General features: G+C 54.1%; 1 protein-coding gene across 2 annotated transcripts; it reads right to left on the bottom strand.

The window, feature by feature from the left end:
- Positions 1-61: 61 nt before the first annotated feature.
- Positions 62-21,495, bottom strand: HNF1A (HNF1 homeobox A). 2 transcript variants are annotated; one of them, XM_012756641.3, is made up of 10 exons: positions 20,972-21,495; positions 14,321-14,520; positions 7,958-8,144; positions 7,272-7,513; positions 5,500-5,651; positions 5,183-5,384; positions 4,289-4,480; positions 2,772-2,893; positions 2,538-2,682; positions 62-1,363 (listed from the first exon to the last, which is right to left on the bottom strand). In XM_012756641.3, the coding sequence occupies exons 1-10, from the start codon at positions 21,292-21,294 to the stop codon at positions 1,236-1,238; spliced, it is 1,893 nt and encodes a 630-aa protein (XP_012612095.2). In that variant the 5' UTR covers positions 21,295-21,495; the 3' UTR covers positions 62-1,235. The 2 variants fall into 2 exon arrangements, with proteins under 2 accessions (XP_012612095.2, XP_012612097.2); XM_012756643.3 differs by having other exon boundaries at positions 7,284-7,513; positions 20,972-21,369.
- Between the last annotated feature and the right edge of the window lie 1,847 nt (positions 21,496-23,342).

Here is a 23,342-nt window from a genome sequence, read left to right as displayed (position 1 = left end):
CTCCCAGCCTGGCTGCCCAGGCCCCATTGGGGTGCTTTGTGGACAATTACAAAGTTTCCAGTACATTTCTTATGGACTTTACTAAAAGTTAAATAAATGTACAGGTTTGCCCTTTGCTGGTTGCAAGCAGTAGGGGGCGCTGGTTCTCCCCTCTCCGCATTCCCGGTGCAGCGGCCCACCGAGGGCCAGGTCCTCTGCAGCAGGCCCCAGGAGATGAGGTCCTGGGGTCACACAGCTGCTCTGTTCTTCCCGGTGGCACTCAGGACCTCAGACTGCTCGGAGTGGCTGCCAACAGCCCGGACCCCAGCCCTCAGTCTCGTCCAACTGGTCCACGCAGGTGTGGCTTCTCTGCATGGGGCTCACGTCTCTCTTCGCCTTCAGGGCCCTCAGCTCGGCCCTGGCTGCCTTCTGAGCTCAGCGGCTTCTCCCATAAACCAGGCAAGGACCTGCAGGACCCGGCTTCGGCACGAGTCACAAGGCTCCCACCGGAGCGAGGACAGCGTCCTGGCCCTGCGGCAGCCTTGCCGGTACAGGCGAGAGGCCAGGCTGGCGTCAGAAGGCGTGAGGCTCCCGCAAAAATGTCCAGGAAAACGAAGTCCTGGGGCCAGGGAGGGGATCTGAGGACGAGGGAGCCGGGAGAGCCCTGCGCCTCCCCGAGGGCGTCAGCTCGCCAGGGCTTGGGCATCAGAGCCCCGACGCTGGCACAGAGTGGCCACTCGGGAAATGCCTGTGCGCGTGGGTGACAGGATAAGTACAAATGGGCATGTGGGTCACCAGCGGGAAGGGACTGGGGCAGGGTGGAGTGGCCTGGTGGGTACACAGGTGGCAGAACGAGGCCACACCAATCTCGGGTCTCTTGGAGCTCAGCAAGTCACAGCCACCCGGGCCTGTGTCCTGAGAAGTGTGGCTGCCAGGGTGCCCCAGGGGTCGCAGGACTCTCCCCAGGGTCAGGCTGGGGTTCCTGAGTCAAAGGCTGCCCCCTTCTGCTCCAGGTAACAAGGTTTTATCCCAAGCAGCAGCGACAGTCCCTCCCACGTCCTGCCAGGCTGTGCTCCCCACCGCTGTGTGCCGGAAGCAGCCTGCCTTGGGTTGGGGCACCCCTGACTGTCCCTTCCTGATGCTTCAGAGCAGGGGCTCTGGAACAGTAGCCCCATGCAGCAGAAGTTTGGCAGGCTCAGATGTCCTGCAGGCGGCACTGGCTCCAGGGCCCGGGCGTTGGGAGGCGGTTGCCATAGTTACTGGGAGGAAGAGGCCATCTGCGTGGAGATGAAGGTCTCGATGACGCCGTGGTTGGACGGCAGCAGGTGGCTGTGGCCGTTGCTGGAATCGGAACTCTGGTACAGCACCAGGCTGCTGGAGGACACTGCAGAGGCAAACGAGGCTGCTGGCCACTTGCCAAGTCCCCTGACCCCAGCCCTGCTTGTCCTAGGGGAACTCAGGCCTCACCTCCTGAATCACAGCAGATAACAGGAACCCTAATGTCAAACCGCTACCTCGGTTCTTAGCAAGGGGACCCTCCCAGCCAGGCTCTGGGGCCACCCAGGGAGTGGCCTGCTCAGGACGTTTTGGTGGGAAGCTTGGAGAAGCCCCCGTGAGATGGGTGGCGGCTGGTTCTACAGGTCACAGTGGCTAGGCTGAACCGAACGCCAATCGAGGCGTTGCGGTGGAGGTGCTTTGCGGACGTGGTTAACAGCTGCAGTCAGTTGACTGCGAGTAAAGCTCCCCTGGCAAAGCAGGTGGCCCTCCTCCAATAGATTGAAGGCCTTAAGAGTGAAAATGGAAGCGTCCCAGGGAGGAAGGAATTCTGCCCCAAGGCTGGGGCGTCAGCCCCTGCCTGCTCCAGCCTGCCCTGCAGATTTCAGACGCGCCAGCCCCGCCTGCTCGAGCCAGTGCCTTAAGGTAAATCTCACTCATCTGTAAAATGGGATGATGTACATGCCTCATGGGGCAAAGCGTGGAGCTGGGACATGAAGTGCTCTCCGTGGCTGTCACTACAGCCACCAGGGCTGGGTCGAGGAACCTGAGGCCTACAGAGGGGGAGCAGCTTGTCTGAAGTCTCAGAGTTCTTGTCTGAAGTCTCTGAACCCGCAGCCTGATTCTCCAGACCTTGGTAGCGTGGAGTGCAAACGCGGGGCCTCCGGGGGTGGCTGGACCAGACCTGAGTCCCACCCAGGGGATGTGGGGGGCTGTTATGTGGGATTTTGAGTCCTTCCAATTTTCTAAAGCCAGAAATCTGGATTTCTATGGGAAAGCTGATTTGGAAATGTTGGCAACTAATTCGAAAGAACGTTAGGCGCTGAGCTGAGCCCCAGCCGACACCCACGGCTCGCTCCTGGCCCTCGTGCTCCCTGTTCTCGCCCTGCGCCACCTCTGCACGTGACTTCATCTCACGCCTCGAGTCAGTGAGGGGGTCCTTTAGGATGGCCTGGTTTCCTGCGGTTGTCGTGCTATGTGGCACTTCTGGGCGCACAGGCTGTGCCTAGGAGGCGGGAGTGCCCTCCCGTCTACAGGGACAAGAAAGGGCCAGGGCCACTCACCCGTGGGGCTGGCGCCAAGCCGGTGAGCAGGCTGCAGGTGCTGGATGCCAGCAGGGTCCTGGCTGGGGACGTGGAGGGTGGAGGCCTGGGAGGCCGGCGTATGAAGCCCGGACTCACTGGAGGCCTCCGTATCGGAGGTGAAGACCTAGGGGAGCAGAGCGGCCGCCTGAGCCCCCAGGTATGGCGGGGACTCTCGGGCGGGGCCCGGGGGGCACCCACAGGCCTGGGCCTTACCTGCTTGGTGGGCGTGAGGCTGGCCAGGGCGCTCAGGTTGGTGGTGTCGGTGATGAGCATGGTCTGCGGAAGCAGGCCCGTGTGAGTGTACTGGGCCACCTCCGGCTTGTGGCTGTAGAGGGCTGGCGGGGCAGGGAGGAGACAGACATGGCAGGCGTGCCGGCCCAGGCCCCTGCCTGGAGGCCTCCCAACTGGGGGAAGTGGGGCGTGGGGCAGTGGTTGGGGATCCCGGGCTGGTTCTAAAACTGGGGGCTCCAGAGAGGGGGGTAGACCTTCTCCCCCACTGCAGGGACCTGCTCAGCTGGGATTGAGGGGGAGGACCCTGGGGGAGGCCAGGAACCAACTCCAGCTCTCTTGTCGCCTGGAGACAACAGATGTGAGAGGAGTGGGAGGCACAGGTGCCACTGTAGGTAGCACACGTGCTACTGTACTCAGGACAGGTGCTATAGCAGTAAGCACGGAGCTCGGGAGGAAGGCAGGTGGCCCCTGTCAGTGAGCAAGGCAGAGGGCAGCAACCTCTCCAAGACGCGACCCAGTGTTTCACATACAGCACCCCCCTAAGAGGCACACAGACACCAGCAAAACACACATAAACCAGCCGGGTGCGGTGGCTCACGCTTGTAATCCTAGCACCCTGGGAGGCCAAGGCAGGAGGATCGCTCAAGGTCAGCAATTCGAAACCAGCCTGAGCAAGAGTGAGACCTGTCTCTACTAAAAATAGAAAGAAATTAATTGGCCAACTAAAAATATATAGAAAAAATTAGCTGGGTATGATGGCACATTCCTGTAGTCCCACCTACTAGGGAGGCTGAGGCAGGAGGCTCACTTGAGCCCAGGAGTTTGAGGTTGCTGTGAGCTAGGCTGACACCACAGCACTCTAGCCCGGGCAACAGAGTAAAACTCTTGTCTCAAAAAAAAAAAAAAAAAACCACACACACACAGAAACCACATATGTTCACAGTGACTCTGATAAAAAAGCAAAACACGCACAAACGTGTACACTTTCAATGTGTATAGGTCCGCAATCCCTTATCCCAAACCCAAATTCCATAAAAGATCTGAAACCAAAAGAGATTTGTAAGGCTGGCAGTAGAGCTCACTTGGTGGCAAAACCCGGCCAGAAGCTGACATGAGATCATGCGAATCTGTCACTGACCTGGTGGGCTCCCTATTTTTTGCTGCAGCAATAGTAGCGCTTGGGTCACAGGGGCTGCCCCCAACCCTGCTGGGAGTGTTACGTGACATGTGTTATATCCGGCAAATGACCTTTCTGAAATCTGGAGAAAATAGTGAATTCTGAAATAGGTACGGCCCCGAGAGTTTCGGAGAAAGGACTGTGACCTGTACTCCCACAAACGGGCACACGCACACGCAGCTGTGCCCGTGCGCAGAAACACACAGGCCCGCAGACACCCTCCGCCGCAGAGGCACTCACGCGTGTCCCGGACGCACACGCCCCTGCGCCCATGGACAGCCAAGTCCCAGCACCTTCCCAGCGTGGGGTGCGGGGCGCTCACCGTGGGGGCTCTGCAGCTGGGCCATGGTGGCCATGAAGGGGCTCTGGGCCACGTGGCTCTGCACGGGCGGCATGAGTGGCTGCTGGTAGGAAGGGTGCAGCGGCTGGGAGAACTGGACGGGCTGCAGGGTGGTCAGGCTGCTGCCCATGCTGTTGATGACGGGCACACTCTGGGCCTGCGTGGAGGCCAGGCCTGGAGCAGGAAGGGCGGGAGTCAGCCTGGCCTCCTCCCACCGCCACCGCTCCCCCGGGGTCCCACCCTTCTTCTCTCCGGAGCCCACAGGCTGGAGGAGGGTACGGGGTGATCAGGAAACAGCCCTGCATCAGGACCTGCCACTAACTTAAGTGGCCCTGCCAAGTCACTCCCTTCGAGCCTTTTAGGTCCTTGTCTGGGCTGCTGGGAGAGGTGGGCAGCAAATACATCAAGGGTTGTCAAACTGGATTCCCTGGAGCCCTGGTGTTCCAAAGTTGTGCAAAGGCCCTGGGGCTTAGCTCTCTGCTCCCCTCTCCCAGCAGCTCTGGATCTATCTTATGTCCTGAGCTTCTGCTTAATAGTTCCTGCAAATAAGGACTTTCTGGGCTTTTAAGACAATTTTTAAATAAAACCAAAAACCTAGAAAACATCAATCCGCCTTACCCTGCTCTATTGTGCCCATACTTTCCACCTTCTAGGATGCTACATGACTTGTGGATCATGCTTACTGTCTGCCTCCCCACGTAGGTCACTGAGAGTTTGGTCTGTTTGGTTCACTCTCATGTCACTGAGGTGGCACAGTGCCTGGCCCAGAGCAGGCACTCAGTAAATACGTGTTGTGTGAAGGAGTCCCAGTGGCTCTTCCAGCTCCTGGAGTCTGTGGGAGCCCCCACCCGGGTGGCCCACCCGTCCCCAGCGTACCGATGACCAGGGTGGAGGCGCCCGTGTTGGTGAACGTGGGGCCCAGGGAGGCAGGCTCTCCAGGCCCAATGGTCATGACCCCGGGGAGCGAGGCCATGATGAGGTTCTGGGGCTGCTGGTTGAGGCCTGGGGACGTCTGCTCCAAGCTGTGCAGTGCTGTCAGGGTGCTCACGGGGGGCAGGGGGCCCCCCGTTGCCGAGACCTGCCAGGGAAAGCCACGCTGAGTCGGGGTGAGACCCCACGGTGCTCCAGGGTCTCCCTGCCAAGCAAAGATGGGGTTGGAAGGGTTGTCCCCCCACCAGGCAGGGGACACTCACCAGCTTGGCTTCAGTGCTCAGCAGGCTGTGGCTGGGCTCCAGGCCTGTTGGGGACACTTGGTGCAGGGCTGCAGACACTGTCACCAAGGGACCGCCACTGCTCGAGGGTACCTCTGCCGACTCACTGGATGCAGGCTGTCCGTAGCGCACGCCTGGAGGGGGGAGCAGTGTCCAGCCACGGCACCCCACTTCCCTGTCCTCGCCTGCCTCTGTAGCCCTCATCACTCTAAACTGTGCCTGTTTCCTTAGGCCAGTGGTCTCACCCTTCTTTATGCAGCCAGCAAACCCTGCCTGAGCATCCGGCCCCTGCCAAGCCCTGGGCTGGTGGCTGCTCCCAGCTCCTCGAAGGCTACGGCGGCAGCTTATTAGCTCCATGTCCCCCGCTGCCCGGTACCGTGCCTGACATGCAGTAGGTGCTCAATAAAAGACAGTTGCACTGAGCTGAATTGAGCCCAAAGAGATTACACTGAAGTAAACTGCGCCGAATGGGATGGAATCTAGTTGAGTTGAACTTGAAATGAATTGAGCTTGATTGAGTTGAGCTGCGTGAACTCGAATTGTTTCAGTTGAACTGACCTATACAAAATCAACTGAATTTCACTGAATTACATTTAGTTGAACTGAATGGATTGAATGGGAATTGGTTGGATTAAACCGTACCAAAGTTAAATGAACTAAATTGGATTGTAAGGAGTTGAACACAATTGAATTGATATGATCTGAAATGAATGAAGTAACCCAAATCTAGTTAGGTTTAATTGAGCAGAGTGATGGGAGTGGAGTGGAATAACAATTGGGCAAAACGAGTGGGGTGGTGTAGAGTGAAGTGGGTGGAATGGTGTGGAAGAGTTTGCAGTGGATGGAATGGAGAAGAGAGAGGTGGGATGAATGGGGTCAATGGAATGGAATGGGTGGAGTAGTGTGAATAGAGTGGAATGGAATGACATGCAGTAAAGTAGATGGAGTTGAATGAGGAGTCAAGTGGATGGAGTAGAGTGGAGTAGCTGGGTGGAGTGGAGTAGCATTAGGAGGAGTGGAGTAGCTGGGTGGAGTGGAGTAGCTGGGTGGAGTGGAGTAGCTGGGTGGAGTGGAGTAGCATTAGGAGGAGTGGAGTAGCATTAGGAGGAGTGGAGTAGCATTAGGAGGAGTGGAGTAGCTGGGTGGAGTGGAGTAGCATTAGGAGGAGTGGAGTAGCTGGGTGGAGTGGAGTAGCATTAGGAGGAGTGGAGTAGCATTAGGAGGAGTGGAGTAGCTGGGTGGAGTGGAGTAGCTGGGTGGAGTGGAGTAGCATTAGGAGGAGTGGAGTAGCTGGGTGGAGTGGAGTAGCATTAGGAGGAGTGGAGTAGCTGGGTGGAGTGGAGTAGCATTAGGAGGAGTGGAGTAGCATTAGGAGGAGTGGAGTAGCTGGGTGGAGTGGAGTAGCATTAGGAGGAGTGGAGTAGCTGGGTGGAGTGGAGTAGCATTAGGAGGAGTGGAGTAGCTGGGTGGAGTGGAGTAGCATTAGGAGGAGTGGAGTAGCTGGGTGGAGTGGAGTAGCATTAGGAGGAGTGGAGTAGCTGGGTGGAGTGGAGTAGCATTAGGAGGAGTGGAGTAGCTGGGTGTAGTGGAGTAGCATTAGGAGGAGTGGAGTGAGTGTATGGAGTCTAGTGGTGAGAGGCAGAGTGGAGTGGAACCACACTGAAGTGCTAAGAGGTTTGGGTGGCTGCCACCACCGGGGCAGTCCTCAACCCTCCCACCTACCCGCATGTCCCCTCTCCTCACAAAGCACTCACCGTGGACCTTACCGGGGGAGAGGGCTGGTGGCGGCAGCCCAGGGGAGCTGTGGGCAGGCAGCACAGGTCCCGGGCCTGGCCCCGGTGGGGGCCCGCTGTACGTGTCCATGGCCAGCTTGTGCCGAAAGGCCTCTTCTTTGCGCCGGTTGGCAAACCAGTTGTACACACGCACCTCCGTGACGAGGTTGGAGCCCAGCCCCTGCGCCTGCGATGGCGACACCCCCCTCTGGATGCACTCCGCCCTGCAGAAATGGCCACCTGTGAGCCTCCAGGCCAGGCAGGGTCCGGGGAACCCTGTCCTGGGCGTGGCGGGGAGGGTGCTGAGACGTTGGGTTCTCCCTGAGAGTTTGAGGCTGGCAGATCTGGGTGCCAGTTCTGCTGTGTGACCTTGGGCAAGTGGCTGAGCCTCTCTGACCTCAGGCTCTCCATTCATAAAGTGAGCGAAATAGCCACAGGTGAGCAGCCACCGAAGGGGTTGCTTTGGTGGGTAGGGGTTGCTAGGAGTGGAGTGAGGCTCACGACACTGACCAGCAGTTGAGTGTTTTCAACTCTCCGGTCCAGACCAAGCCAGCACAGGAGCTCTCAAGGACCAAGGAGCCTCCCTCAAGACCCAGAGTCACCTCCCCCATCCCCACCTTTGCTCCAGCCCACACCAGACCAGCACTGCCACCTGCCAACCGTGCTACCTGTTGCATTCCTCCACCAACGTCTCCCGCTCCTCCTTGCTGGGGTTCTTCTGCCTCTCGTAGGCCTGGAACAGGATCTGCTGGGATGCCGGGCCCCACTTGAAACGGTTCCTCCGCCCCTTCTTGGTAGGCAGCTCATCACCTGTGGGCTCCTCGATCAGCCCACCCTGCCCTGCGTGGGTGAACTCTGTGGGCACAGAGAGCCGTGAGTGTGGCACCGGCCACTCCCACCTTCCTACATCAGTTCCCCTGACTGTGCCCCTGATACTTTCCCATTCCCAAGGTGCCGAACCAGAGGAGCTCTAGAAGGACAGACAGACAGCACATGAGCCACAATGTTCTTAACCTCCATCCAAGGCAGACATCACTAATCAACCCCTGCACGCTTTTCTACTCTGCTTTCTGTATACCAGGCATGTCTACAAATTTCATCTTCAGGACAGCCCCTCAAGGTAGATACTATTTTATCCCCATTATCTACACTGGGGAGCAGGGTCACAAGAAGGCCAAACAACTCACCTGAGCTCACACAGCTGACAAGTGGCAGAGCCAGCCCTTGAACCCAGCCAGGCTGGCTCTAGAACCTTCCATTTAGCCACTGTACCACACATTGCCTTTCATAATCTGGGCATGGTTTTTACACCTGCTGCTGCTCTGATCATGTTCCAGTCATTAAGTGAAACCTATTCATTCTCAGAATTCTCCTGTAGCAGGAATTCTGATTTTGTCTGCATAGTGTCATTTTTCTCTGCCTTCGGGAAACAGCACCCTGATTTCCCCTTGAGGGTCCTCCCTCCTGCTCCTCAGCCCATCTAGTTGAGGTGGGGTGACCATACTCTGGCCAAAAACAATAAACCACATCCCTCTGGCCATTGTGATTGGTTTATGGGTCATCTTTGAATGTGGTGGGGGTAGTTAATTACATAGGAGGAAAAAAAAAAATGAATTCTGAGCACCAGTAGCTCCATCTATAAGCTAAGAGGGATAATAAAGTTGGAAACAACTTGTAAAGAAAAAATGAATCCTGATTTTCCATGTCACACTACACTTAAACATCAGTTCCAGCTAGATTGTAGCTCTCAATATGGAAAGTAAAATAAAGCTATGAGAATATATAGGAGAAAGTATTTATGACCTTGAGTTAGACAAAGATGTCTTAAACAGGACACAAAAAGCACTAACCATAAGAAGAAAACTGGCCAGGCACAGTGGCTCACACCTGTAATCCTAGCACTCTGGGAGGCCGAGGCGGACGGATTGCTCAAGGTCAGGAGTTCGAAACCAGCCTGAGCAAGAGCGAGACGCCATCTCTACTAAAAATAGAAAGAAATTAATTGGCCAACTAAAAATATATAGAAAAAATTTAGCCGGGCATGGTGGCACATGCCTGTAGTCCCAGCTACTCGGGAGGCTGAGGCAGAAGGATCTCCTGAGCCCAGGAGATTGAGGTTGCTGTGAGCTAGGCTGATGCCACAGCATTCTAGCCTGGGCAACAGAGTTGTCTCAAAAAAAAAAAGAAAAAGAAAAATTTAAGATCTTCTGCTCATCAAAAGACATGATGTAGGTCAGGCACAGTGGCTCACGCCTATAATTCTAGCACTTTGGGGAGGCTGAGACGGGAGGCACTTGAGGCCAGGAATTTAAGACAAACCTGGGCAACATAGCAAGACTCCCATCTCTGCAAAAATTTTTAAAAACTAGCCCTCCATGGTGGCATGAGCCTGTTGTCCTAGCTACTTGGGCGGCTGATCTCGGAGGATCACTTAAGCCCAGTGAGACTGTGTCTTAAAAAAAAAAAAAAAAAAAAAGCACCCTTTAGAGAGTATAAAGGAAGCCACAGAGTGGGAGAATATTTTTGCAATATATATATTTGAAAAAGAACATATGGTCAAGGCATATATTTTTTAAAAATCTTAAAATTTTATAAGCAAAAAGCAGACAACCTTTTAAGAATGGGTGCTTCCTAAAGATCTCCAAATGTCCAATAATGAGAAGACACAATATACAAGTTATCAAGGAAATGAACGTTAAAACCACTGTACAATACCACTGCACACCAACCACGAGCAAAAAGAGAAAGTGACATTATCAAGTATCGCAAAGATTCCAAGAGCACTTAGAATGCTTAAACACTGCAGGTTGGGTTACAAAATGGTAACTATTCAGCAGTATCTACTAAAGCTGGACTTAAGTATGCTCTTTGACTTAGCAATTCCATACCCAGTAGAAATGTAATACACATTCAGCAAAAGACACATACTGAAATGTCACTAGCAGCGCTGTTGACATTAGCAAAACATCAGAAATAATCCAAATGTCTATCAAAGAAGAAAGAATAAATATACTGTATTCACACAATGGAATGTTCACACACAGTCGTGAGAATAGCCAATGTACAATGACATGGAACCACATGCATGGATCTCACAAACATAACGCGAAGAGAAAGAAGCCATTGTATCGTATGACTTAATTTATACAAACTTCAAAATCAGCCACGCTTAGCCTATTATGGTAGAAGTCAAGATCAGAGATTACTCTTTTTTTTTTTTTTTTTTTTTTTTTTTTTGAGACAGAGTCTCGCTTTGTTGCCCAGGCTAGAGTGAGTGCCGTGGCATCAGCCTAGCTCACAGCAACCTCAAACTCCTGGGCTCAAGCCATCCTCCTGCCTCAGCCTCCCGAGTAGCTGGGACTACAGGCATGCGCCACCATGCCCGGCTAATTTTTTCTATATATATCAGTTGGCCAATTAATTTCTTTCTATTTATAGTAGAGACGGGGTCTCGCTCTTGCTCAGGCTGGTTTTGAACTCCTGACCTTGAGCAATCCGCCCGCCTCGGCCTCCCAAGAGCTAGGATTACAGGCGTGAGCCACAGCGCCCGGCCTCAGAGATTACTCTTATCTCTAAGAGGATCGGGGGCTTCTGGGAGCTGGCAATATTCCATTTTCTATATGGTTGGTAGTTACATCGGTGGGTTCACTTTGTGAAAATTCATTGAACAGCTATGCTTAGAATTTGTGTACATTTTGTACGTTAAATTTAAAAGTATGTTAGATTTAAAAGTTTACATTATTGAAAATTAAAAGAATCATTCAACTGGAGGTAGTTGAAAGGAGGAGCTCTTTTCCCTCTGTGGTTGCTGAGCTTGGTAGGAAGGCAATCTAGAGCTTCCAGGACCCACCTCCGCCTGTATGGGGGGAGCCTGCCTGAGAATGAAACCAGCATAAAACAGAGCCAAGAAATGCCATGTGGACGTTATTTATTTATTTTTGAGACAGAGTCTCACTATGTTGCCCAGGCTAGAGTGCAGTGGCATCAGCCTAGCTCACAGCAACCTCAAACTCCTGGGCTCACGCGATCCTGCTGACTCAGCCTCCCGAGTAGCTGGGACTACAGGCATGTGCCACCATGCCCGGCTAATTTTTTCTATATATTTTTAGTTGGCCAATTTCTTTCTATTTTTAGTAGAGACGGGATCTCACTCTTGCTCAGGCTGGTCTCGAACTCCTGACCTTAAGCAATCCTCCCGCCTCAACCTCCCAGAGAGCTAGGATTATAGGCATGAGCCACCTCGCCCGGCCTATGTGAACATTATTTGAGCCCCTGGATCTAGCCATGCCTGAAGCAGGCATGGACTCCTGACCTCCATGAGCCAATAAATTCCTTTTTGCTTAGATCAGTTTAAATTGGGGTTCTGTCCCTGTTCCCGAAAGGGTCTCCTATCTTGAATGTTCTTGTCTCTCAAGTTCTCCAGTTTCTCCTTTAAAATTAAAAATCCTCAGGGGAAGGCATTTGAGTCACAGTTTGCTTCGTTTTTCTCAGCTCTGGGCTGAAATCCTTGATTTCATTTTTAACTGCTAGACTTACAACATGCATTTTGTTTAATATGGGAAAATTTCTTCCAGTGATGGTTTTGGGAGAAGACATGCAATTTCTCTCCAATGTTAAACCTAGTTCTAGCAGATTTTAAAATAACTCTTTATGGTTTCTTTTCATACCAATTAAAATAATACAAAGATGTGCTGTTTTGTACTGTTTTTCCAAGTGCATATTATGGTACAGTAGAGACAATTAGGATAAGAGCTAGGTGTAGCATAAGGATTACAGATGTCTAATATAATATATATATATTTTTTCAGCAGTGATTTTGACTGTTGGAAGTGTACATTGGTACAACCTCTTTTAAGGGAACTATGGCGGTATCCAGCAAAGTTTTTAAACTATCTACAGTCTGACCCAGCATTCTACTTCTAGGAATTTATTCTACAAACACACATGTGAACATGAACTTATATATATAGACACACACACACACAGATGTTCTTTGCAGTTGGTTGTATTTAGTATATTGGAAAATCCCTAAAAGTCCTTCAGTAAGCGGCCAGTTACATAAATAATAGTGCTTGCAACAATAGACAGCAGCCTTAAAAAGAATGAGATCAATCAATCTCTCAGTGCTGATGTGAAAAGATGTGCAGAATTTATTGCTAAGAGGGAAAAAGCAAGGTGCCAAATAGTATGTATATCGTATGTTCCCATTAACTAGAAAGGAAAACAACATATCTATAGCTAGTATATGCATAAAATATCTCTGGAAAGTTACAAAGGAGACTGGGAATACCAGTGGCTGCTTTAGGGAAAGAACACCTAATTTAATTGGTTTTTTTTTAGTGGGCCAATTAATTTATTTCTATTTTTTAGTAGAGACGGGGTCTCCGCTCTTGCTCAGGCTGGTTTCAAACTCCTGACCTTTAGTGATCCGCCCGCCTCGGCCTCCCAGAGTGCTAGGATTACAGGCGTGAGCCACCGCGCCCGGCCAACACCTAGTTTTTATTGTAAACTTTTTTTCTTCCTTTTTTTAACCAAGTATGTATTGCTTTTTTCAAAAACCTGGATAATTAATTTTTTTTTTTTTTTTTTTTTTTTTTTTTTTTTTTTTGAGACAGAGTCTCACTTTGTTGCCCAGGCTAGAGTGAGTGCCGTGGCATCAGCCTGGCTCACAGCAACCTCAATCTCCGGGGCTCAGCGATCCTACTGCCTCAGCCTCCCGAGTAGCTGGGACTACAGGCATGCGCCACCATTCCCGGCTAATTTTTTGTATATATATTTTTAGTTGGTCAATTAATTTATTTCTATTTTTGGTAGAGACGGGGTCTTGCTCAGGCTGGTTTCGAACTCCTGACCTTGAGCAATCCGCCCGCCTCAGCCTCCCAAAGTGCTAGGATTACAGGCGTGAGCCACCGCGCCCGGCCTTAGATAATTAATTTTTAAAGATTCAAAAAACATTTTACAAGAGGGTGGCAGTCCACTTAGGATTTGGTGGGTATGAAGCCTGGATGAGGAAAGCCACCATTTCCTGAGGGACAGGGTTCCCAGGTCTTCCTGGGTTCGTGGTGGAAGAGTCCCTGAGCATCCCCCTCACCTTTGGGCCTTGACTCATGCTGTTCCTTCTGCTGAAACACCCTTCCCTGCATCTCAGTGAGTCAAAAGTCAACTCACGCTTTAAAACCCAGTCTAGGCCAGGCCCGGTGGCTCACTCCTGTAATCCTAGCACTCTGGGAGGCCGAGGCGGGCAGATTGCCCGAGGTCAGGAGTTCAAAACCAGCCTGAGCAAGAGCGAGACCCCGTCTCTACTATAAATAGAAAGAAATTAATTGGCCAACTAATATATATAGAAAAAATTAGCTGGGCATGGTGGTGCATGCCTGTAGTCCCAGCTACTCGGGAGGCTGAGGCAGGAGGATTGCTTGAGCCCAGGAGTTTGAGGTTGCTGTGAGCTAGGCTGATGCCATGGCACTCACTCTAGCCCTGGCAACAAAGTGAGACTCTGTCTCGAAAAAAAAAAAAAAAAAAAAAAACTTAAAACCTAGTCTAAAGGTTACGCTTCCGGGGTGAGCCTTCCTGATCGCTCTGCCTCCCTGTGGAAGAATAGATCATTCCCTCCTCTGCAGTCAGCGCCACACGCTGAAATACTTGGTGCATACTCTGCACTGAGCAGACGAACGCCTGACAAACACGAGCTATTATGGTTGTCGCTATTGCTGTTATCACATTATGATACGTGTCTCACTGGATCGCAATGACCTTTTCTCCTGCTTTTGCACTTACCAGTGAGCTCTTGTGAAGCCAGGGACCCAGTGCACCCTCCTGCCCCAGAGCTTCCCCCGTCTTCGGTTGCCCGAGACCAGCCCCACTGCCCCCCAAGACTGCCTGGTACAGAATAGGAAACCAGCGTGGTTGAACCCCGTGACTTCCTCCCCGCTGTGTCTGTATAGTGGGGCCGGGGAAGCTTCCAGCCCCACCTAGGACTTGGGGAGAGTCCTGGAGCCCGCCGGGGGGACGTGGGCGGGGTGGTTACTTACGCTGGGCCACCTCTCGCTGCTTGCGGACGTACCAGGTGTACAGGGCGGCGCGCTTCTGCGTCTTCATGGGGGTGCCCTTGTTGAGGTGCTGGGACAGGTGGGACTGGTTGAGGCCGGTGGTGTCGACCACCTCCCGCTGGGGGATGTTGTGCTGCTGCAGGTAGGACTTGACCATTTTCGCCACGCGCCACGGGTCCTCCCTGGGGGGAGGCACCGATGAGGACGGGGTTGCCCGGGTGTCCCCCTGTAGGTGGGGCTGGGGTCCTGGGCGTCAGAACGCTTGTCAGCCCTGGGGGTGGGGGTTGTGGCTTAAAGCAGTTATGGAGCCCAGGGGCCTCCTGTACCCGGACTGTCACACAGGGAGGTGTGGCCATCCATGCCAGGATGCAGGGACAGAGACACAGGGATGTGGGGGCAGGGGCTTGTAGACACAAACACGCGAGAGACATGTGGCCATAGGCCCGTGGCCAGGCATGGGAACAGGTGAAGGTTTGGAAATCTGGACACAGGCAGATTCCCCCAAGAAGCTGCGCAAGCCAGATAGGGAGAGTCCCCACCTCTGCGCCTCCTTTAACGCTCCCCCCCTCATCCTACCTGGAAATGTTATTTGTGCCTGTGTCTTATCCACTGTGAGAGACCACAAACACCTTGAGTGCAGGACCTGTCAGATTCTCAGCACCCAAAGTGGGCCTGATGCAGAGTATGCCATCGATGAATAAAGGAGTGAATGAGCGCATGGATGGATAGTAGGGGAGATGGATATGTGGATGGATGGATGGACAGATGGCAGTGTGGATGGATATGTAGGTAGGTAGGTGGGTGGATGGACAGATGGGCAGTAGGGTGGATATGTGGATGGATGGATGATAGGGTAGATGGATATGTAGGTGGGTGGGTGGACTGATGGATGGATGGTAGGGGGCTGGATAGATAGATGGGCATTAGGGTGGATGGATGTGGAGGTGGGTGGATGGATGGGTGGATAGATGGATGGACAGATAGATGGATAGATGGGCATTAGGGTGGATGGATATATAGGTGGATGGATGGATGGGTAGATGGATTGATGGACAGATGGATAGATGGGCATTAGGGTAAATGGATATGGAGGTGGGTGGATGGATATGTAGGTGGGTGGATAGATGGATGGGAGGGTAGATGGATGGATAGATGGGCATTAGGGTAGATGGATATGTAGGTGGGTGGATGGATGGATGGTTGAGGGAGACCTACTGGAAAAAGAAAAACATTAAATCTGAAAACAGGGACTGGCGACGCGGGTCGCCTCCCGAGGGGCATGGGCTGCTGGGGGTAGGGCGAAGGGCACAGCTTGCTCTGTTGTCCTTGTGTCCCTTTTAAAGTATGTGACATGTGATATAATATACTATATATGCTTATATAACATTTAAAATGGAATCGCAAACGGCTCAGATCAGCCCCCTGCACTCTGAAGCCCACCCACGCTGCCTTCCCCAGAGAACCAGCCCTGCTTTGCCCCTCCACGCCCCACCCCGGCAGCCCCCTTCTCCGATGGGAGGGCACAGCGCCCTCCATCAGCCCGGGCCCTCTGACCCCCTCCCCTTTTATCAGTGCATGGAATGGCGGGGGTGCAAAGAAGGTAGGGCCAGATAAAGTGAAACCCGTCAGCACCAGAGATGGCAAAGTCCCATCTGAGTAAAGACCCGAGCGTTCCTGTTTCTCGAGGCTTCGCTGGAAGCCAGGAGCTGTGCTGAGTGCTGGCCATTCAGATCTTACGATATCCCCGGGGAAGTAGGTACTACTTGTGTGCCCATTTCACAGATGAGAAAACTGAGACTCGGAAAGGACCTCTCCCTGGCTCTCTTTCTCCACCTGCTCTCAGGAGTTCCTTGGATTCACTCTTCTCCACTGTCCTCACTTCCCTGGCTGCAAGGCAGGGTTGGGAGGGCAAGGCAGGGCAGGGCAGGGCAGTACAAAGTCCAGCCTTGTGCTTCAGCGGCAAACATGTTTATCTGATCCCAGACCTGGGCTGCCCGCTGGCCTGCCCTCCCCCACCTGCGGCCATCACCCTCCTCTCTCCCCCGGAGAACGGTCAGCCTTCCTCTGGACAGGGCCCCTCCTGGGCTCAAGCTGAAGATCTGGCATCTGCCGCTACCCACCTGATTCCCTGCCTCTCCCCCTTGCCCCCCTTCCTCCCCAGTTCTCCCCACCCCCAGGTCAAGTTTAAAGTGAACTTGAAAATAAAACAAAGGCCAGCCACCCTTTGCACGTGCGCGTGCAGCACACAGAAACGGGCAGGAATTTGAACGTGAAAATGGACAGCAAACGGGTTAAGGCAAGCTCGTGTGAACTCTCCGTTTTTAAACAATTCCTGGTAGAGTTGGGCACGACAAAAAAAGTGAATTTAAAATGCTAGTCGGGAGACAGCTGAGAGGGGCTGGCTTTCCCTTTTGGAGGGGAAGGTGCCTGTGCCACTTTTTTCTAGAACCCACTGAATCTCCCTCTCTCACTCACTGTGTCCGTCTGTCTGGGTGTCACACACACTCTCAGTGTCTACGGACCTGCCTTTTGCCAGGACAGCTGCCCCAACTCTCCCAACTCAGAACTAAGAGACCGAATCTCCAGGCGTCTCCTACTTTGGGAGTTTCTAACGGCTTTGGGAGTCAACCAACCCGGGTTCAAATCCCACACCTGTGACTTAGCCCCGTGTCGTCTTTTGTGATCTGCAGCTGCCCTGTGGCGGGGGGTAGATCCACACCCACGTCACTCTGCTGTTGGGGAAGTTGAAGGAGCTTCAAAGAGGGGGGAGTACTTAGAGCAGGGCCTGGCACATAGCAAGTGCTCAATAAATGGAGCAATAGTGTCATCACCGTCATCGTGAACAACATAGTCATGGGGACTCCTGGACCCACGGCAGAGCCCAGGGTGGGTGAAGGTCCGCCCACGTCTCCCTCCTCCCCATTCCTCCCCATTGCAGGGGCGATCAGACAGCCAAGGCCTTGGGCCTCCATTCTCTGGCGCCCAGGGTTTCGGGATATCCCAGGTTGTGGAACGGGGTGGCCAGCTGGAAGCGCCACTCATCTGGAGGGGGAGCTGACTTCTCTGGGGGGGGGGCTTTAGATCCGAGTCTGAATCCCAGCTATGCCACGCACTGTCCAACTGGCCTTGGGTAGTTGCTTAACCTCCGTGTGCCTCAGTTTCCTCACCTGTAAAATGGGACTGATGATATTTCATACTCCAGAGATCGTAAGGAGGAAAAATGAGTTTAGTGCATTTCATGAGCTCGGAAACACTGCGTGGAAGTGAGTTGGTCAAGTTGAACAGCAAGAGCAACCAGGGAGGGGAAGGCAGGAGGTAAAGGTTGCCCCTCAAGGTCGCTGTGCAGAGTGTGGGGTAGGAGGACTGAGGTTCAAGTCCTGGCCTTACTACAGAACGGTGGAAGAGTTACCTTGGGTAAGTCACTGCCTCTCTGAGCCTTAATTTGCTCATCTGTAAAATGGGACCACTACTAATTTGCTCATCTGTAAAATGGGACCACTACTAATACAGATAGCAAAGTCAGCTTTGCACTTCCTATGTGTGCGTGCCAAAAGTATCATGTGGGTGTTACCATCTCTGCCTTGCAGGGGAAACTGAGGCTCAGAAAAATGAAATCTCCTTCCTGAGCTAGAAAGGGGCAGAGCTGGGTTTCGGAAGCAGGCAGGCTGGCTTCAGGCAGGGGTGACAGACCCTTTGTCCTACTTGGCTGCTGTCCTCCTGGGTCTCAGTGCCCTGGTGCCACCTGATTGGGAAGACCTGAGAGCTTCAAGGCTAGGGTTTGAGCTATTTGGGGACAGAGAGTACCTGGGAGGACATCCAGGAAGGAGCCCTGGGTCCCAGTTCCTCCCCGGGCCTCAGTCTGCTGGGTCCTGGCCAAGGGACAGCAGGTATCCTCAGAGCCCCAGAGAATGAGAGTTGCTTGTTCATTCCTGCTGTGTGTCTGCCCTGGGCTGGATGGGGGGGGGGACAAGTGTCGAGTAAGGCAAGGCAGGACGCAGGCCTTGAAGAGCTTCTACTTTTATGGCAGGAGATAGAAAACAAACAGATGAATAAGATAAAAGTAATGACAAGGGACAGGAAAAGGTAAATGAAAGTAGTAGAAGGACGCGTGACTAGGGGTGGGGCCCACCTTGGAGAAGGCCATCAGGGAACTGAAGCAGAAGAAATCGGCCCTGGGAAGATCTGGGAAGAGGCTTTGCAGCATGTGCAAAGGCCCTGTGGTGGGAGTCTGCTCGGTGCGTCAAGAGATAGCAAAGTCAGCGTGAGGTCAGGGAAGTTGGTGGGGTGGAAGAAGGGCAACTGATTTTATTCCTTGTCCAGGTAGGGAAACTGAGGCAGAAGGAGAGGAAGACATTCACCCAAGGTCACACAGTGAACTAAGGGTGGAGATTTGAGGCAAGAGCTCAGGATCCTGCTGTGGCCCCAAACACGGGGCACCCCAGTGGGGCCTGGGACCCGGGACCCACCCCAGCCTCTTCCCAGACACTGTCCTCTCCAGAGAAAGCTTCCTTTGCCCCTCCAGCCTCAACCTCCCCCATGGCCTTGGCCTCCATCGGGGGTCCCCCGCCTTTCTCCCCCAGGCTCCTTGCCCCCAGACCCTGAGGCTAGAGGCCCCACTTTTTTTCCCTCAGGGCGTTTTCAGGTCCCTTTTGTTCCCTGAACAATAAGTAACCCAGGTAGTTAGTTATAAACTCTGCAGGAACAAGGAGCTGGTTGATAATTTATAGCAACATCTCAAATTTAAATGGAAAGTAAATAGCATGCTGTTAGCATTAAAGAAAACCCAATCCAGGCAGGAGCGAAGCACTCCAGCCCGCTCACAGCTTGGGGCGCCTCACTCTCTCCCCGGCCCCTTCCGCCAGCTGGGTCCCAGCCCCCCACCCTCCCGACCCCTCTGCTCCTGGGTCTGCGGGGCGTCTCTCCCCATCTCTCTCCCTCCCTCCCCATCTCCTGTCTCTCCCTCCCCGTCTCCTGTCTCTCCCTCAGCCTCCAGGTCTCTGCTGGTCCCCAGGGAGTACTTTGACCTCCGCATCCCCCTCCAAGCCTGCGGATCCAGCTCCCCCACCCTGCCACCCCGCCAAAGGGGCTGCCAACCAAGAGACCCCACCCTGCCAGGTAAGAAAAGCCCTTGGCACCCCCTGCCCCGCACCCTCACCCCAGAGCCCCCAGTCCCATCTGGGGCCCTGGGCATGTCAGGCTGGGCCCCACCCCGTCCGCTTGCCCTCGCCCTGGGTCCCGGAGGCCTGACTCTTTGCCCCTCCCCTGCGGCCCTGCAGCCCTTTGCCCTACTCTCCCTGCCAAGCCAGGGGGCCCTGGCTGCTCCCCTGCCCCCAGAACGGGCCCTCAGGAGGCTCCCTGAGGCCTCTGGGAAGGCTGGGACCCACCAGCCCTCCCCCGCCCCATGCTGGGATCAGGACCTTGGACAGAAAAGGGATGGCCCCCTGCGGAGAGCCTGGGGGGGGTGGCTCTCAGCCACCCCTAGCTGGCCCCGGCCCCCAGTTGTAGCAATGGAGAGCACAAACAGCTGGTGTGACCTTAGCCAAGCCCCTTCCCCACTGTAAGCCTCAGTTTCCCCATTTGTAAAGCAGAATGATCAGCAGCTGCTTCGTAGGGTTCATCTCAACATGAAGGGAAATGACACCGTGAAACCTTAGCACAGCGCCCTGCGGGCAGTAGCCCTCTGTGAGCAGGCAGCTGTTAGGATGGGGGTCATGGAGCCTTTGGGGAGGGGTGGCCCCCGCAGACCCCAGGCGACCCTTCCCTCACCCCCACACCCCCATCCCCCACCCCCACTGGGTGGGAGGTGGGTTGGCCCAGGCCTCTCCAGGCCACCTATCCCTACAAGTTAATGATCACAGGCCTTATCAGAGCCTTTTGCCATTTATAAATTTATAAAACAAAAGAGAAATAATAAAGCGTGTGGGTAATTAGTAACCAGGTCAGCACTGCTGAGGAGAGGGGAGGCATCGAGCTCGGGACCCACCCAGTTCTCCAGGAGATGGGGAGCCGGCTGGCGGAGGGGGCGCAACAGAGAGGCCTCTAATGGCACCTGCTGGCGACATGGGGCGCCTGTGGCTGCCCACGAAAGGGGAGCAACTCCCACCCCGGGGGGTTCCTCCTGCCTCAGGTAAGAAAGACCGGGGCTTCCCCAACTGAACACCTGGGTACCCAGCTGGCCAGAGAAGCCCCCCAAGCCCCAGCCTTGGCCCCTGTCCCCGCCAGGAGCGCTTTCTGGGCTGGGGAGCCCACAGCCCGGGGACTTGGTGTACAAGTTAGGGTCTGCGGGTGCAAATGGTCGTGGTGGCTAGAACCTTCCGCCAGCCAGCCCCTGGTTCCCCAGGCCTTCGGACTGTGGGTTCTCCTGCCGGCCCGTGGCAGGGGACAGGGCCACGTCTCCCGTCCCAAGGGCTGGGCTGAGGCCAGGCTCGGAAACCCATGCTCTGCAGGAGGGCAGGTCGGGCCAGGGGGACGCCAACCCCCAGGCAAGGAAGGACCCCTCCCGGGGCTCTCGTGGGCCCCGTGCCCCTTCCCGACGGCTCCGCTAAAGGCCACCGCTCCACCAGTCCAGGGGACTGTGGACACAGAGGCGGCGCCGGGCCCTTCCGGGGGCTGGGGACGGGGACGGGGTCTTACTGCAGAAGGGTCTCCACCACCGCTTTCTGGTGGGCCGCCTCCTCGGGGCTGAGGTTCTCCAGCTCTTTGAGGATGGGTGGCATGAAGTCGTCCCCATCGTCGTCCGTCTCGTCCTCGGAGCCCCGAGCCTCCCCGAGCCCGTTGGGCAGCTCGGCCAGCTCCCCGCGGCCGCCGCCCGGCTCGCCCTTGTCCAGCGGGCCGTCGTTGGCCAGCAGGTAGGGCCCCTGCTCCTCCAGCGCCCGCAGCAGCGCCTCCTTGCTCAGGCCCGACTCGAGCAGCGCGGCCAGGAGCTCCGTCTGCAGCTGGCTCAGCTTAGAGACCATGGCTGCGCCACCGCGGGCCACGCGGCCCGGGGCCACCAGGCCGGCCGCCTCCCGCGCCGCGCGGGCCGACGCAGGCCAGGCTCCTCGCGGCCACTGTCCCCCCGAACCCCACGAGCCAAGCCCTGTGGGCACCCCCAACCCCCAACCCTGGCCCAGCAGCCAGTGAATCAGGGCCCCTGCCTGCTCTGTTTACATTGGAGCCGGGGAAATTCTCCAAGGTTCATATTTATCCGTGTGCTTAGCGCAGGGACTGAACTTTGGACTTCAGCCCTGCGAGGTGCAGGGCTCATGGCAGCGCGGAGGGCCGGGGAGCCGCAGCCTTCGGCGGGAGTGGGCAGAGGGGAAGGTGGGGGAGGCGCAGGTGGGGGCCCCTGGGCAGCCAGGATGGAAGGTGCTGGAAGCCAGGGAGGCCAAGGGGTAAGCGGCAGTGCGTCCCACCCCCAAGGCGGGAAAGCAAAAAAAAAAAAAAATGCATGTTTCATTTGGGAACGGAAGCAGCAGGGAGCTCTAGGCAGCTGGGCCAGCTCTCCTCAAGGGCAGAGCTAGGTCACGTCCATCTTGGGACCCTCCACAGCCAGGCCCAGCACCTGTAGGAAAAAAATTGCTGAGAACCTACCTACTGTGCAATGGGTGTCTTTCCTTCATTGTGTTCTGCTAACAGCTGTGAGTAGGTGGGCACGGAGATTACATCCCCATTTTACAGAGGAGAAAATTGAGGCTCTGAGAGGTTGAGCAACTTGCCCAGCATCACACAGCCAGCAAGGCACAAGACTTGCAGGGCAGAGCTAGGTTGAGGGGTGAGTGAGGCACTGGCCCAGGTGCGAATTTTAAGGCGGCGCCAAAAATCCCCCAGTCATCAAGATAAAGAACATTTTTATACAATATATATTTTATTTTATTTTATTTATTTATTTTAGTGACAGAGTCTCACTCTGTTGCCCAGGCTACAGTGCCGTGGCGTCAGCCTAGCTCACAGCAACCTCAAACTCCTGGGCTCAAGCCATCCTCCTGCCTCAGCCTCCCGAGTAGCTGGGACTGCAGGCATGTGCCACCATGCCCGGCTCATTTTTTCTATATATTTTTAGTTGGCTAATTAATTTATTTCTATTTTTTTAGTAGAGATGGGGTCTCACTCTTGCTCAGGCTGGTTTAGAACTCTTGACCTTGAGCCATCCTCCCGCCTCGGCCTCCCTGAGTGCTAGGATGACAGGCGTGAGCCACCGTGCCTGGCCTATACAATATATTTTAAAAATTCATGCAAAATCCAAAAGAATGAAAGACATACATCCACACAAAAACTTATACATGGATGCATTATTCGCAATAGCCAAAAAACAGTGGAAAGAATATAAATGTCCATCAACCAATGAATGCAGAGTTGCAATGTGGCGTATCCATGCGATGGTATATTATTCGGTCACAAAAAGCAATGGTCACACAGAAGTGGAAACCTAATGTCATAAATAAAAAAAAAAAGAAGAAAGGAAAATAAATAAAAAGCAAAAAAAAAAAAAAAAGCAATGAAGTTATGATACATGCCATGGCATGGTTGGAGCTTGACGACATTAAGCTAAGCGAAGCCACACACAAAGGCCACATATAGCGTATGATTCCGTTCATATGGAGTGTCCAGAGCAGGCAAATCCACAGTGACAGGAGGTAGATTAGTTGTCACCTGGGGATGGACAGGAGCAGGGAATGCCAAGTGGCTGTTTCGTGGGTTTCGCCAGGGTTTCCTTTGGGATGATGAAAATGTTCGACAATCGATCCTGTTGATGTTGCATAACTGTGAATATACTATAAGCCGCTGAATTGTTAGATTTTTAGAAGGGTGAATTTCACACTATGTAAATCAATACGATCTTTTTTTTTTTTTTTTTTTTGAGACAGAGTCTCGCTTTGTTGTCCAGGCTAGAGTGAGTGCCGTGGCGTCAGCCTAGCTCACAGCAACCTCAAACTCCTGGGCTCAAGCAATCCTCCTGCCTCAACCTCCCGAGTAGCTGGGACTACAGGCATGCGCCACCATGCCCGGCTGATTTTTTAATTAA

This window comes from Microcebus murinus, chromosome 22 (assembly GCF_040939455.1).
Source record: "Microcebus murinus isolate Inina chromosome 22, M.murinus_Inina_mat1.0, whole genome shotgun sequence".
In the NCBI taxonomy this organism is placed as follows: Eukaryota; Metazoa; Chordata; class Mammalia; order Primates; family Cheirogaleidae; genus Microcebus; species Microcebus murinus.
Note: the sequence above shows the minus strand (reverse complement) of the source record. Positions and strands in the feature narration are given on the sequence as shown.